The 16,051-nt window shown below is 34.1% G+C and overlaps 1 protein-coding gene across 2 annotated transcripts in view; it reads right to left on the bottom strand.

Moving 5' to 3' along the window:
- Positions 1 to 16,051, bottom strand: part of SEL1L3 (SEL1L family member 3) — a 132,018-nt gene that overhangs the window by 78,358 nt on the left and 37,609 nt on the right. For both annotated transcript variants that reach the window (XM_074229674.1, XM_074229675.1), the window contains 4 exons: positions 15,828 to 15,943; positions 11,127 to 11,185; positions 6,088 to 6,220; positions 711 to 843 (listed from right to left, as the gene is read on the bottom strand). In XM_074229674.1, coding sequence (XP_074085775.1) covers positions 711 to 843; positions 6,088 to 6,220; positions 11,127 to 11,185; positions 15,828 to 15,943 — 441 coding nt within the window. The remainder of the gene's footprint in view (positions 1 to 710; positions 844 to 6,087; positions 6,221 to 11,126; positions 11,186 to 15,827; positions 15,944 to 16,051) is intronic.

Raw genomic sequence — 16,051 nt, 5'->3', positions numbered from 1 at the left:
CTGACTGGATATAGCTGTTTGAGATAGGGGAAAGATCTGGAAATGACTTACAATACAACCCTAGTTAAATAAAAGAATGATCCTCTCAAAAAGAAATAGAGAAGTCTGGAGGAGGGGAAGATGATGACTATGATCTAGTGAATATACTGAAGTAAATTTCTTGCCACATAGTTGTGTACAATTTCATTGGAATTTGTAATTTGAAATCTTTTTATTAAAGATCTCAAATTTCTTCAAGAAGAATTCAATTTCAAGGATTTAAAAAAAAAGCAAAACCCCATAACAACAAACTCATTATATAGCATTTGTGAAGGCAAATAATACACAAATCTTAATAGTCTTGGGTTAAAAATGCATTAATGAAGGAAAAACCATCTACTGATTTTTTCTCCAAATAATTCTTATTTTCTAAATTATTTTCTGTTTGTGAATAAAACAATATAATAATTTTAACCTCTATCTCTGGACTGAACTTTCATGCAGTTAAAACCATGGGACGGTTTTATGGTCCTCTTTGCATTTACTTTTTTGATATTTCTTTGCAGTCTTGCTAAGTACTCAACTCCAGATTTTTAGAAACTGATTTTTTTAAAACTTACATCCAGTCATTGTTGCAACTCTTAAAAGGGGTCCAGCTTGAGTTCACTTTGAAGTTCAATATGGAAAACAGCACCAGAGTATGTAATAGTGCCCTAGCACTGGATACTTACACATTCTTGGATTGTCATCATCTTGCTGTATGCTGTTTACATACAAAGACATGATTTCTTTAATCTCAGCACATTTTTCATAGTATAACTCAATCTGATCAGCAAGTTGTTTTTTGAGGAGAGGATTGAAGATCTAGAGAAAAGCAAATCCAAAGACTGAGTGCCAATGCCTTCAGGCCCAAAAGATCCCAAAGAGCCCATCTGATTGTCTCAAGCACCTCTTCTGAACATGCACCTTCTACTTGAGTTTTTCAGAATACTGCCTACTTTGCAAAGTCAAGGTCACTGTCTTTTTTCTTTTTCTTCTCTCAGCCTTAGCTTTCTCCCACCTTATTTTTCTCCCATTTTGGTTTTGACTTTTAGGGTGCCAGCTACCCCCTTTACAGACTTAATTATTACTAATTAACTAATTAATTAATTAAAAGAAGCATTAAAAAAAGGAGACTTTCCTATCAAAAGTTAGCTAATACAGACAAAAGGTTACTTGCTTTCCTTCCTGGAACTAGAGAAAGTCACAGTGAGGTAAGGCAACAGTAGCCAGGGATCCCATTAGGAAAAAAATTAAGGTAAGCATAGTAATAATAATTAATATTATATGCTACTTTCAAGTTTGCAGAAGTCTTGATGCACATTATCTCATTTGATACTTAAGCAACCATAGGTAGTACAGTGGAGAGAGGCCAGGTTCGTGGAGTCAAGACTTGAAGCCAAACCTAGTCTCAGGTGTCTATTAGCTAGCTGTGTGACAGAGGACAAGTCACTGAGCCTCCTTTAGCCTCAGTTTCCTCATATATAAAATGGGGCTTGGTAAGAACATCATCTATCTCACAGTTTTAAATGAGATAATATGTAAAGCTCTCTGCAAACCTTAAATAAAGTGTGCTACAAATCGTCATCATTATTATTATTACACATAAGGAAACTGGGGGTCAGAGAGATTCAGAAATTTGCCCAGGGACATAAATTAATTTATACCAGAGTTAGGATTTGAACTCAGACTTCCAGACTCCAAGTCCAGCACTCTTATCTGCTATACCTTGTACATATACAAGATACATATCTATCTATCTATCTATCTATCTATCTATCTATCTATCTATCTATATCTATGAATACACACACATACACACATATGTGTTTGGACCAGTTCATGCAGCATTTCCTAATAGGACATTATAATGTTACACAGGCCCTATTACATATGACAGCTAATTCCTGCAATGCCAAATTTATTTATTTATTTGTTTGTTTGTTTATTTATTCATTTATTTTGGATTTTTCAAGGCAATGGGGTTAAGTGGCTTGCCCAAGGCCACATGGCTAAGTAATTATTAAGTGTCTGAGGTCAGATTTGAACCCAGGTACTCCTGACTCCAAGGCCAATGCTCTATTCACTGTGACACCTAGCCGCCCCTTGTAATGCCAAAATTTAAAAACACACTGACTGTTCAGATGACTTCTGGATAAGGCACTCTGATAATCTGTATGTTATTCCCAAACCCATCTATTGTGCCTTTTTATGCAGAAATTCTCCAAATTACACCTAACTTTCTGACAGAGAGCCTTGAATGTGATGGTAAAGAGTCTGGGCTTTATTTGGTAAACAAGATACTTGACAAATCTTATAGACAAATGATGCCCTGGACTGGGTTATCTTAAGTCATCCTAATTCATATCTGGCCACTGGACCCAGATGGTCCTAGAGAAGAAAGTGAGTCTGTGACTTTGTACAGAACCCCCTCACTCAAATCTAATTCACATGCATGTTTTGGCATCACCTCCCTAATATTCTCTGAAAATGAAGGACATAGGAAGACCTATTTCCAGCAACTATTATCGGGCATTTCCTTTCCTTCCCTTTCTACCATCCTCACTGCTACAGATCCCATATTGCTCATTTCTTCCCTTTCCTCCCAAGACCTGGCTTCAGTTCCCAATTCTCATCTACTGAGCTGCCACTCCATTCACACTACAAGTATTTAGCCTACCACAAGTATTTAGCCTTGATCCCAGACGACTCCTCTCCCCCAAATGTTACTTCCCAAGTCCCAGATTTAGACTCAGATCAACCCAGGTTCTATGATGAAATGCTCACTGAAGCAATGAGTATGGTAGAAAAGGAAAGATAGGAAATCTAAGATAACAGCTTCTGGGAGAAAACAGGTCTTCCTCTGTGTCCTTCATTTTCAAAGAAAACCATGACATCAGGGACATGATGCCATGACATGCATGTGAGTTGGAGTTGAGTGAAGGGGCGGGGGCAATGCTAAGTCAACTAATACTGCAACCCTTAGGTTGCATTGGTCCTCTGAAACATAAATAGGTACTACTTTGTTTCTATGTATATTCAAAGAATTCTCATTAATTATCATCTAAGTGCACTTTTGTCTTCTTTAAAAGACTTAAGTGAAAAAGAAAAAGAGGAGAGGGAAGGACAGGAAAGAACCTTTTTTTAAAAACCTACATCTTTTTTTCTGTCCTTTCTAATAGTTCAATTTAATTCATCAAACATTTAGTAAACACTTTCTACATGCAAAATGATCACACAGAAATTCCTGTTCTAGATGCTGGGAAAAATAGAAAGAAAAGGACATAAAAAGAATATAAAATAAAATAAAAATACAAAAGTTCTATAGGAGAATCAAGGAAGGAAAAATCATGGCTGACCAGGAGAAATCAAGAAATTCTTATGAAAGGTTATTTGAATAATAACAGTAAATTTTCAGCATAAGTTGGTAGGGGAAAAAGGAGAAGGGCAGATGACACAGAGAAGAGGATAAGTGAAGCATGGTGGGAAAGCACAAATATATACAGGGAATGATGAGTTATCTGATCTGACTAAAGCATACAATCAATGGTGAAGAATAGTGTGAGCACAATGATTGACAAATAATAAGCTCCTTTTTTGTTGTTTTTGCAAGGTAATGGGGTTAAGTGACTTGCCCAAGGCCACACAACTAGATGAATTATTAAGTGTCTGAGGCCAAATTTGAACTCAGGTCCTCCTAACTCCAGAGCCAGTGCTCTAGCCACTGTGCCACCCAGCTGCCCCAAATACTAAGCTCTTAATAAATGCATGTTGAATGATTGATTTGTAAAGTTGGAATGGAGATTGGTGCCATATTGTGGAGAACCATGAATGCCAAGGTAAAGAGTCTGGGCTTTCTTTAGTAAGACAAAAGAGAGGCATTCACTGGTTTTGGGCAGAAAAGTGACAAGACATATATGCATAAAAAAAGACTAATGTGGTAGTGATACAAGATGGATTGAAGAGAAGAAGAAAATAAAAGCAGGGCAATTAATAGGGATCTATCAAAACACTCCAAATAAGTGGTAATAAAGGCATATACCAGGATGGTGGCAGAAATGAGGAGCTAGATTAGAGAGAAATTACATATGTAGAATCAATAAGATTTCACATTTGATTAGATGTACAAGGTAAGAAAAGGGAAAAGGGGGCACAATGTATGGATAACTAGGTGAGTGAGTGAGTGAGAAACAAGGAAAACCTTAGGAAAACCTCAAAGGGGACAACTGCATTGGCATAAGGGAAAAGCTGTGAGATTTTGTTCTGTTCTACAGTGATCAGGGATGACTAGAAAGTATGGATAAGAGTAATAGGTAATAAAAAGGAATATATGATCTCTGAGGCCTATGCAAAAGTAGGAAATAAACAGAGGTAAAAAGTGGCCTGGACAACATATCATAAGTTAGGTTACAAAACTCATCTTATCCTTTGATCTAGATTTCATGAAAAGGACAAAAAGATCCCCCCTATACAAATATATCTGCTTTATTTGTTATAGCAAAAAAAAAAAATCTGGAAACAACTTCTGTATTTGAATTGAAAAATGGCTAAATAAATGATGGTATATTAATGCAATAGAATATTATAGCATCATAAAAAAAGATAAATCTGAAGCTATCAGGGAATATGGAAAAGCTCATAATGAGAAATGTAAAGTGAGCAGTAGAACCAAAATAGCATATATAGAAAATGACTATAAACAGGAGAAAAAAGAAAGCAAATAAGTAATAGAAGTATGGATGAATTTTGAATGTGACACAGATTAGATATATTTGATTTGTTTGACTCTATTTTGTTAAAATGTACAGGATAATTTTAATGGTTTTACTATGATTCTGTTCATTTTTACATTTATTTGATTTTTTTTTGCTGATAGTTCAAATTAGAAATTTTGCTGGTGTGAAATCAAATTCCAGTATGACAATTCCCTCTGTGAATGCAGATCAGCAATATGTCTATATCTTTTTAGTTTTATGTTGCTGCCTAGGGCACTCAAAGATTAAATGACTTGCCATGGTCCTACAACTTGAACTGAGGTCTTCCTGACTCCAAGTCACTTTTTACATTAGGCCATTTTCCTCAGGATGCCATGATGTTTCTCTTTACTGGTTTTATAATCTTTTTAATTTTAAGAAAAATAAAAAATGAAAAGTGTCCATAGGGATGACTACAGATTTTCCCAGCAGCTCATCTTCCAAACTCATTTCCCATCCCTCTCAACAGCTAATCAGCTAGAGTTACAACTCTTGAGAATAGAGAAGAGCTTAGAGCTTGTTCACACTGCCTGGAAAGTGACAGTGAGTAGAGAAGCATTTCATATGATTCTACTCGCAAATTATTATAAGGGATGAGATATTCTTAGCATCTGAAATTGTAAAATGATGTGAAATATTATTACATATGGCACCATAGGACTACGAATATTATATTGTATTTCAGGCACATTGTGAGTTAGGATTTCCTGTGTGGTTTGAGAACCTAATCATTATATATGTGTATATATATGTATATTTATATGTGTAGTATATGTGTTTCTGAATATATTTACATATATACTCCTATAGATATCCATATAAACATTTTCTCTATGGAAATATATATTTCAAACTCTAAACAATTGCCTTACAAATAAACTTTTAAAAAATTCCCAAGTCAGAAGTTACCTGCAGTTTTTTTTAAAGGAACTTACTCTATAAAGAATTTCCCTTGCTAAAGCATCTTTTTCTGATGCCTTAAATGATACCTCACAAAGACTGAACAACTTAGACTCTTTTCATTAGTTTAATCAGTGACTATGCAACATTCTGATAAAAGCATTCTCCATCATTAAGCTAGTAGTTATTAAAACACAGAAAGCAAATTATTTCCATTTTATGAGTATTAAATGAACCAAATCTTGACAGAAATCCATTATCACACTTGCTGAAACCCTCAAAATTAATCATGCTTGATTACAGAATTATTACTCAATTTGTCTTCAGTAAATCCCTTGTTTATATTGCATTACATGTTCCTGTGTTACATTACTCGTAAATGACCATGAATTTGTCATTTAGCCTCTATACCTACCTGTTCAGTCTCCATAACCCTGAGACGATAGTATTTCATGGGACCAAAGAATCCTTCAAATCCAGGGGCATACCTGCTCCCTCCAAGAATGAAGTAGCCATCTGTGTCATTGTAATAGAAATCCTCTCGAAAACTAGAAGAAGAATAAACGGGTTTAAAGAGACTCTTTGTTTTGATAGGACTTAAAACAAGAATTGTAAGACATTTTGTTGACTCCTTTAGATTGTCCCCAAGTCTTTCTCTCTCCAAGGGCAATGCAAATCAGCAGACGGATTATTAGTTAAGAAATTATTTGTTCCAAAAAATCATAATGGGTGACCCTAGGGTCAATGACATATCCTTTCTCTGTTTTGTATTCATTATCAGTAAAAGTGAAATTGCCTGATTTTATAATACTAAGGTCAACAACAATATTAATAATAACAACATTAACAACAACGAAACCTTCATATACAATAGATATAAGGATTAGTGGATCATAGTTCTAGATGAAGAGCTAGCATCAGGAAAAATAAGGCAAAAGCTGAAAGGCAGAGAAGGTATTCAAGATCAGAAATAGCATTGTTCTTTGTCTCTTTCAACAGGCAAGGATTGAAAAATCATGCAAAAATCAGAATCAGAAACTAGGAAGGCAAGAAGCTTAAGGTATATGCCAATTGAATCAGAGTCAGAGCAGTTTAAAAACCAACCAAACAAAAAGTTGAAGGAATCAGAAACTCTAGTTCAAATCTTGGTTCTGATGGTAACTATCAGGTAATCATTTAACCTCTCAGATCCTTACCTTCATCATCAATAAAATAATTATTATCTACCTTTTAGGGCTGTGGTGAGAAAAAGCACTTTGCTTAAAGTGATAGACTGGATAATGGCTAGCATATATATATATATATATATATATATATATATATATATATATATATATATATGTATATCTCATACTTTAAGGTGGGCACAACAGTTTATTAATAATAATAATAATAATAGCCAATATTGTATAGGACTCAGTAAGTGCCAGTATTATGAGTGCTTTACAATATTATCTCATTTGATCCTCACAATAACCCCAGAAGATTGCCATTATTATTTCTATTTTACAGATGAGAAAACTGAGGCAAATAGAAGTTAAATGAGTTACCTAGAGCCACACAGCTAGTAAGAGTCTGAGGTCAGATTTGAACTGAGGACTTCCTTACTCCAAGTTCATCTCTGAGATGCCTAGTTGACATGCAATGATATTATTATCAGTTTACAGACAAGTAGTCAGAAACCAAGATCTCTGCAGGAACTGAGGAACAAAGCAAAGTAAGCATAATGGATTTATAGTGACAGAAATGATGTTGGATCCCTGTGGTGATCCTGTGCTGCCTCATCACAGAACCTTTCATATTCCTCCTATCACAGCTGGAACCATTCTAAGTGTGGCTAGTCTGGAACTTATGGAGAGAAGGTGAGTGAGACCCTCAAGGTGAGAGTTAGAAGGGAAAGGATAAAAACAAGGACAGTATCTGACACATTCAGCTATAAATCCCAATTGGATGAAGAGTGCAGACACCTGGAAATGGACTGGATATAAAAAATAATGGAAATTGGAAATAAATGACCCCTCTTTCTTTTTTTTTCTTTTTTTTTTTTTTTTTTGCTCCTGGGATATGTCTGTATATCTCCCTACCTTCCATCAGGACTACATATCAACAATCTCCAACTGATGAGAATTCAATCCATTGTTAAAACCTTTTTCACTCCTCTCAGGGAACACTGGACAACTTCCATTTTTCTAATAACCTGCAAGGTCATTTTAAGTGCCTACAGAAAAGTTGTGCAGATTTGTTTCCTATCCACATCTTTGTCTTTTATGACCCTCTGCAGTTTTCTCCTAGGAAACTCTCATTGGCTTCACAAAAGGAACCCTGTGGCTCCCTAATAGTACCAAAGGATACATAGGTGCATAAGAACTGGAATCCTTCAAATTGGCCTTGTGTTTTGCAGGTGGAAAGTACTTAATATATATTTGTTGAACTGAATTGAGTTTAGACTATTCATTTTTTCTGTTAATAATGTTTTATTTTTTCCAATTATATATCAAGAGTTTTCAACATTCATTTTTATAAGATTTTGAATTCCACATTTTTCTCCCTCTTTTCCCGTTTCCCCCCCCAAGACAACAATATAATATTGGTTATACATGTATAATCCTATTCAACATATTTCCATAATAGTCATATTATGAAAGAAGTAGAACAAAAGAAAAAAATCATGAAAAAGAAAAAAAACAAAAACAATTAAAAAGTAAAAATAGTATGATTTGGTTTGCATTCAGACTCATGGATAGTTGTGATTTCATCAGATTAGCCATTCTCTTCACCAACACAGCTTTCAATCCTTGTACATGTTTTAGATGGTCTTCTCCAGCTGCCAAGGCTGAAAAAATTAGCCCTTTGTAATCAACATAAACTTTCATTGAATGCTCTTCAAATGAGTTTGGCACATTAATGTGCTCTTATCTGGTCAGCAGGATTATCAAATCAAGGGGTTTGAAAGAATTAATGAAATTTAAGAAAAAAGAACCAAACTCAGAGATATACAAATACATGTAAATTTAAATTGGTCAAGTTTTTAACCTGGACTAACCCTAAACTATTTTTTACCTACCTACTAAATGGTCATTGCTATACAAAGGTCTTAAATTACTGACTTATACAAACTGTCACCTATAACTGATGCCTTCCTGAATCCTAAATTTATACTTTAAATCTGAGGATTTCATTCTTAAGCACCTTTCAAAACTATCTGGTGAACTTGCACTATCTCACATTTGTGGAAGAGTAAATATAAGAATTTTTAATGATAGAAAATGGAATCTAAAGTGTTTTAAGAGGTTGTTCTAAGGTCATATGAGCAAACCTGTGATTTGTGACTGTCACTTTCCTGACCAGACACTTTTTGAAAATGAAGTCCCTGTAAATACCCGTGATAGAGAGCATTCTGGCTATGCATTGATATCTAAGATTGATCTGTATATATTTGTTGTACTTGAAGAGAAAAGAAAGACTTTACAGAAAAAAACATTTTTTGACTATGAAGTTTAAGCAGATATATTTTAAAAATAATATTGCATTTCCCCCCAATTGCTTGTAAAAAATTTTTTTAACATTCATTGCTTTTTTGTTCTGAATTCTAAATTCTTCTCTCTCTCCCCTTGTCCCCTCACTAAGACAGTAAGCAATCTGATATAGTTCTACATGTGCAGTCATGAAGTTCAACCAGATATTATCTTGGGGGAGTGCTGAAGAGGGACAAGGAAGAGGGAAAGAGGAAGAGATCTTTTAAACTAGCTTCTTAACATTTAAGTGACAAATGATTCAAATTCAATTTGATTCCAAATTCAGCATTTTGTCTTTAAATATAAGAAATCAATACTGTTCAACTATGATCATAGAAAGAAAAGTAAATAAGAAGGAATAGTCAGAAAATCCTGAATGAGATTCAGAGAAACTAAAGTATATACTTTTTGAATTGAAATTAATTAAAATGTAAATAATTATTCGGCAACTTTAATTGATGTTTAATATAATGCTTCTAATAAAACATTTAATTAACAAAAAGAAATCAGAGTAGTCAAATGAGAATCAGGAAATACTATAAAAACTTAATTTTTTATAATGTTTTTCATAGAATCAGAGCTGCAGAGACCTAAAGGAACTATCTAGTTCATTTCCTTCTTCCAAATGGTTATGTATTCTATCATGAAATCTTCAGAGAAAATATCAAAATTACCTATATTAAAATTCAAAACTCTTAGACTCATTGAGTTTTTCAAATCTAATCTAAATCTCACTTGCTGCAATTTCATTCTATTTATTTTTGCTCTAGTCTAGATCAAGACTAAATGATTAATTAACATTCTTCATCTAGTTCATTATATTTATTAAGAAGCTGCCTTGGCCTTCTCTTCTCAAGCTAAATAATACCAGTTCTTTAGGCTTTCTATATAACTCTAATCCTTTAATCCAGCTATGAAAATAACACTGTTCAGTGTGCCCAGAACCTGAAAGAAATCAGTGTGGGCCTAATGGGAATCAGGAAATGTGGTATTAAACCAACAAACTTAATATAAACTGTTCATCTCCTTTCACTTCTCTTTTTGCTTGGTTTTCAAGGGAATATGTGTTTATTTTGCATTCTAAGTTCTTCAAACATCTGTTGCAGATTGCACACACTTTCTTGGACTCTCAAAGAAATACAAAGAAAAAGGTGGCAGAAATGAGTAGGATAAGAAAAGGTAGCACTGTTAGATGTGAATGGGACTAACAAAGGGCATGGACCAATGGAGTTTCAGCAATCCAAATGAATTCTGGAAATCCTTTATAAGCATGCTTTAATGGTTTTCTTTTCTCTTCATCAGACCCTCTCCACATTCTCCACAAACCTCTTAAGTCTCAATGTAATCAGAATATTTAACTAATGCCTTTCCAATTCTGAATTATCTTAGAAGGTTATCCTTATGATTTCAGCACTTTAGACTCTTGGATATGAGTCCCAGGATTATAAAAAAAAACTGAAAGGAAATAATTATAAAATACAAGGCAAGAGGCCAAATTCTTTTTCTATAACTCTTTTGGGAAAAGATTATGTAAGGATGACAAACTACACCAATATTTATAACTGTATAAATTTCTAATTCAGATTAGCAACATAAATATGAAGAATGTCTCCCATTTATACAGTGCCTAACATCAACTGTTTTCAATAAACAATATTAGAAAGATGATTTATTTTATAGTGTTTTTCAAAGAAAACAAATAATTTTTAAAGTTCTATAAAAAAAGAAACTAATTTATGTGGGCATGTAGGAAAAGAATATGATTCTGTGGCTTGAAAGAAGGGAGGAGAGATTCTGTAGACTGCAAAAAAGAAAGAAATAGGAGAGTTGAATGAAGAAAAAGGCAAATGCTACATTTCTGTGACAAACAATTATAGCAGAGATACTCCTCAAATAGCATATATGCATTATTTGAGGTAAAACAAAATGTTGCACTTACATAATTGACTGATTATGATAGCTTTTCAAATCCTGTCCAACATTAGCTGTAACTATGATCTAAAGAGAGAAAAAGAGATAAATATTATTAGTGACTGAATTAAAGAGAATTAGTCATATTATGGTAGGGTACATTTAATGAACCTTAATGCATTTTTGTGTTCATCTCTTAATTGTATAGCTTTTAAATGCTTGTCATAAATCAGATATGCATATTATATATAGGTATAGGACATATACATAACCTAAAAACACACATACACACACCCTGGTATAAACACATATACATGTGCATGTAAGCACACATATGATCTATGTGTGTATATATATATTTATATTAAAGTAAAAAATATTTCCCATTGGCTTTCAGAGCCTTCAAAACCATAGTCTCTCATAATTGGAAGGGCTTTCTATTTCATAAGCGAAGACTCGGGTTCTTAAAAGAAAAAAAGAACTTTTAGATCTCAAAGAGAGCTTGTTAAAATTTAGTCTGCTGCCAGAGTCTTTAGAATTTTATTTTAGTTCTATAGACTTCATACACTGTTAGCCTTTATCAATCCTCTGAATTTTTGAATTCTCAAAGTGCTTTTAAGTTTATATCATACAATATAATACTCGATTATATGCTGTCTTATGTTATCCTCTAATTGTTTCATGAGGGTACAACTGATCTTAGCAAGAACATAAGCTTCCCAGCCAACTAGGTGGAACATAGAACTCCAGACTTGGAATCAGGAAGATTCATCTTCCTAAGTTCGAATCTGGCCTCAGATACTTGGTATCCATGTGACCCTGAGCAAGCCACTCACTTAACCCTGTTGGCTTCAGTTTTCCTCATCTTTCAAATGAACTGGAGAAGGAAATAACAAACCATTCAAGTATTTTTGCCAAGAAAGCCCCAAATGGGATCACAAAGTCTGACACAACTGAACAAGTGGGAAAAAAGGGGGATCTCAAGTAACCTATCCTGGACAATCCTTTCTTTGAAGTCAGCACATTCTAATTTTTCTCGCATGCTTTCTTTGGTATAGAAGTTTCACTCCTCAGGCAAGAATTGTTTGTTTTGTTTTTCATCTCTGTTACTAATGTTGAGGCTGTAGAATGTAACCTTTCTCAAGGCAGGAACTGGTTTTGTTCTCTTTTGTCTTTGTATTCCCAGTGCCTAGAACAAGGTCTTCCCTTTATTTAATAAGCAATTAATAAATGCTTGCCAAATTGAATTCAAATTGAATCTAGGGTACAAATGCAGAGGAAACAATGGATTCGAAGTAGAGTTGTGGTGCAGAGGATTCTGGGATAAGTACTTTGGATGTGAACCATCTCAATCATCCCTGATGATTTTTATGTTATGGACCTCTTAGACTGTCTGGTAAAGACTATAGATTAATTCTCAGGATACTTTTTTAAAAGACATAAAATAAAATTTAAAGGTTTTAAAAAGAAACCAATTACATTGAAATAAAAATATAATTTTTCTCATCCAAATTCATCAATTCCAGATTGGGAATCTAGGAGGACTTTGGGAGCTGACATAAATACATTAAATATATCAGCCTTCAGAAGAAAAGAGAAAAAGATCTGTTCATTGGTCAATCCTCCTTTGCCTTCTCTGAATCCATAAAAACTCAAGTGTATCTGTGGCCCTCCTACTCTTTGAAACAATGCTACTTTGCTATCTTGTGGTGGAGAAGCTTAGCAGAAAGATGCAGAGTTATAACACTTGATTTTTCACTCCCATCTCTAGTGGGAACACTCAGACTTATACATGTGACTTTGGGCGGGTTGTTAATGTTTTCCGTAAAATGGGGAATAATATCAATTAATTAATTAATTAGCAATTAATTAATATTAATTCATTAATGGCATTAATAATAATGTTTTTGTGTTTCTCTAAAAGTAAAAAGTACATAGAATAGATTAAAAAAAAAAAGAAAAGAAAACCCCAAATGGGAACATGAAGAACCAAACGTGACTGAACAACAACAATTCTTCTAAAAGGAAGGGAAATTTCTCTTTTAATTTAGTTGTATTTCCCCACAGTGTCTAGTTGAATACTGAAAGAACACACTAGGTGTTGACTGAGTGCTTACTGAAGATACTCAAATATGATGCTACTGATGGTAAATGCTAAATGATTGAATGTCTATGGAAAAACAAGTCACTCATAAATTTGGTGACTTCACTCAAGAAATTGGTCAGGTCAATAATAATATAAAAAGAATCTATTTTTCAACTAAAATTTACAAATTGATCAACTGATTTATCAAAATAATTGAACTGGTAACTCCATAACAGAAAATGCTTGGGGATGCCCTTCTGTGTAACTGGAAAAAAAAAAAAACAAATGCTCACATAAAAAAAGAGCTCTTTGAACTATGTCTTTGATTGTTTTAGAGAGTAAATGTACATTTTCTTTCTATCTCCATTTCTTAGGTCTGTACTCATTTGAAAGCTCAACATAAAGCACTTCCAATTAAACCTCGTAACTCATCTCCCTGGTTCCAGTTTTCTCTGTTCCAAATGACCCTGTGTAATGCAGTCGTATTAGTCATCCTAAAATACTGTTTTCATCATGTCACTTCCACACTCAAAGACTTTCAATGACTCCCCACTCTCTAGTAAATAAAATCTAAATTGTCCAACCTGGAATTTGAGTTTCTTTGCATTTTTAATCCTAGCTCACCTCTTCTATTTTATTTCCTGCTACTCCTCAAAATGAATCCTCCCTTCAAGTCAAACTGGTTTACTCATTATCTCCAGAATTCAGCACTCTTCCCTTCTCCCATTTATATTTACAGCTTTTCATCTATCTTGAATAACTTTCTCCAACTATGCAAATCTTATTCATCTATTCTCTCTTGTCACTTTCTTGCAAAACTCAATGGAAATGTCATCACTTCCATATTGGCACACTACAGTCATAGCGATCTCTCCTTTCACTAAACTCTTTAGCAATTATTGTTTATACAAGGGGTCATCTAGGAGGAAGACCTGAGTTCAAATCTAGCCTCAGATACCTAATAATTACCTAGTTGTGTGACCTTGGGCAAGTCACTTAACCTCCTTGTCTTGCAAAAAACAAATAAATAATTTTTTAAAAATTATTGTTTATACTGTTCAGTTGGCAATTAATCATGAGTATGCCTTTAGGACATCCCTGTTTTGGTCATTTGAGGTTGGTTTTGGTCATCTTTGTTTATTTTTGTTGTTCTTCAGTTGTATCAGTCATATGCAATTCCTTTAACTCCATTTGGAATTTCCTTGGCAAAGATATTAGAGCAGTTTGCCATGTACTTCTTCAGTTTATTTTTCAGATAAAGAACTAAAGCAAACAGGGTTACATGACTTGCTCAGGGTCACACAACTAGTAAATGTCTGAAGTCAGATTTGATCTTAGGAAAATGAATCTTCCTGACTTCAGGTCCAGTACTGTATCCACTGCACCACCCAAGTTCCCCTTGACTATTTATATCTTGATGATCTTCTCACCTATCAGAACATAACTTTCTATGGCATAGAGACAACAAACATACATACTACCTTGCAAATAACAGGGTCTCGGTAAGATTGATTTTGTGCAAATTAAATATCTCCAGATGCAATATACAACCCTGAGATGATGTTTCTCTTAGGGAACATGCATGATAGTGATAAAAAAATACAAAGAATATACTCTTATACAAATACACAAAACTAAATGGCACCACAATTTTTACATTAGAGATTGAATAGAGGCATCTGACACATTTAATGAAACAAAACCCCCAGGCTATTCATGGGAATCTCCCAGAAAGCAATCAAGTTCTAGCATTATTTTCTTTTCCCTAAGGAAAAAAAGGAAAACCGTAAACCACAAACAAGAATGAAACCAGGTATCACTCTGCACACAATAAAAACAAAAAAGTCTCTTTCAGATTTTTTTTCCAGAAAACCACAAACCTATAATGATTAGAAAAGAATAAAGTACCCAGGAAAATGTAACGTATGGACTTTGCATGCAGTGAAAAGACAAAATTAGCTCCAAAGACAACAGTCATAAGTTTGCTATAACATGAAAATCTGCCATGAGAACATGGTACTGCTATTTATAATGATTCTTAGCACTAAATGTTCGAACAATCTTTTGCCCACTAAAATGATAACTTTACGACTGTGTCTATGTGATGTCAAAATAGCCAGTTAATTCAATAATGACCTATTAGTCAACCCAATCACTTGGTATGAGGTACAACTGAGGTTGTTGAAATATTCCCTCTTATGCTACTGGATCTTCAAGAGTAAGGGACTAAGGAGCAGCTAGGTGTAGGTGGTACAGAGCACTGGTCCTGAAGTCAGTTCAAATCTGATCTCAGACACTTAATAATTGCCTAGCTGTGTGACTTTGAGCAAGTCACTTAACCCAATTGCCTTTCAAAAAGAAAAAAAAAATTTAAAAAGTAAGGAACTAAGTTTATTTAAGTGTATTGTTGGCGTGATTATTTCCCCATTCATATAATTTAAGAGGGATACTTTTGACTGTAGTAAAAGAAACAGGATGGCTTTGTTCTGAATGCCTCATGACAGTCTGGCTTAGAACAGCTCACTATCTTCTCCAACAAACTTGTTTCTGGAGATTTTGCTATTCCCTAAAACCAAATCTCCCAACTTACTGGCACAAATGCATAGAAAGAAATAGATTTGGGGCTGTCCATTGATACTCTACCTGTCCTCCATTAAAAGAGATATCGAGCCGAAACCACTTCTGCAATGGCAGGATAAAGTTGGTTTTCACAGCAAGGTCTTCCCCTTTGACAAGATGCATTTGAATATGCAGGTGACCTAACAGAAAAAAAAGGTAAAAAGGACAGAAAACTATAAAAATGGACTTTCTGATATTTTCCAAAAAAGACTTCACAAGGGGCAGTTAGGTGGTGCCATGAATAGAGT

The sequence above is a fragment of the Macrotis lagotis genome, chromosome 3 (assembly GCF_037893015.1).
Source record: "Macrotis lagotis isolate mMagLag1 chromosome 3, bilby.v1.9.chrom.fasta, whole genome shotgun sequence".
Taxonomy (NCBI): domain Eukaryota; kingdom Metazoa; phylum Chordata; class Mammalia; order Peramelemorphia; family Peramelidae; genus Macrotis; species Macrotis lagotis.
This window is presented reverse-complemented; position numbering and strand designations above follow the sequence as displayed.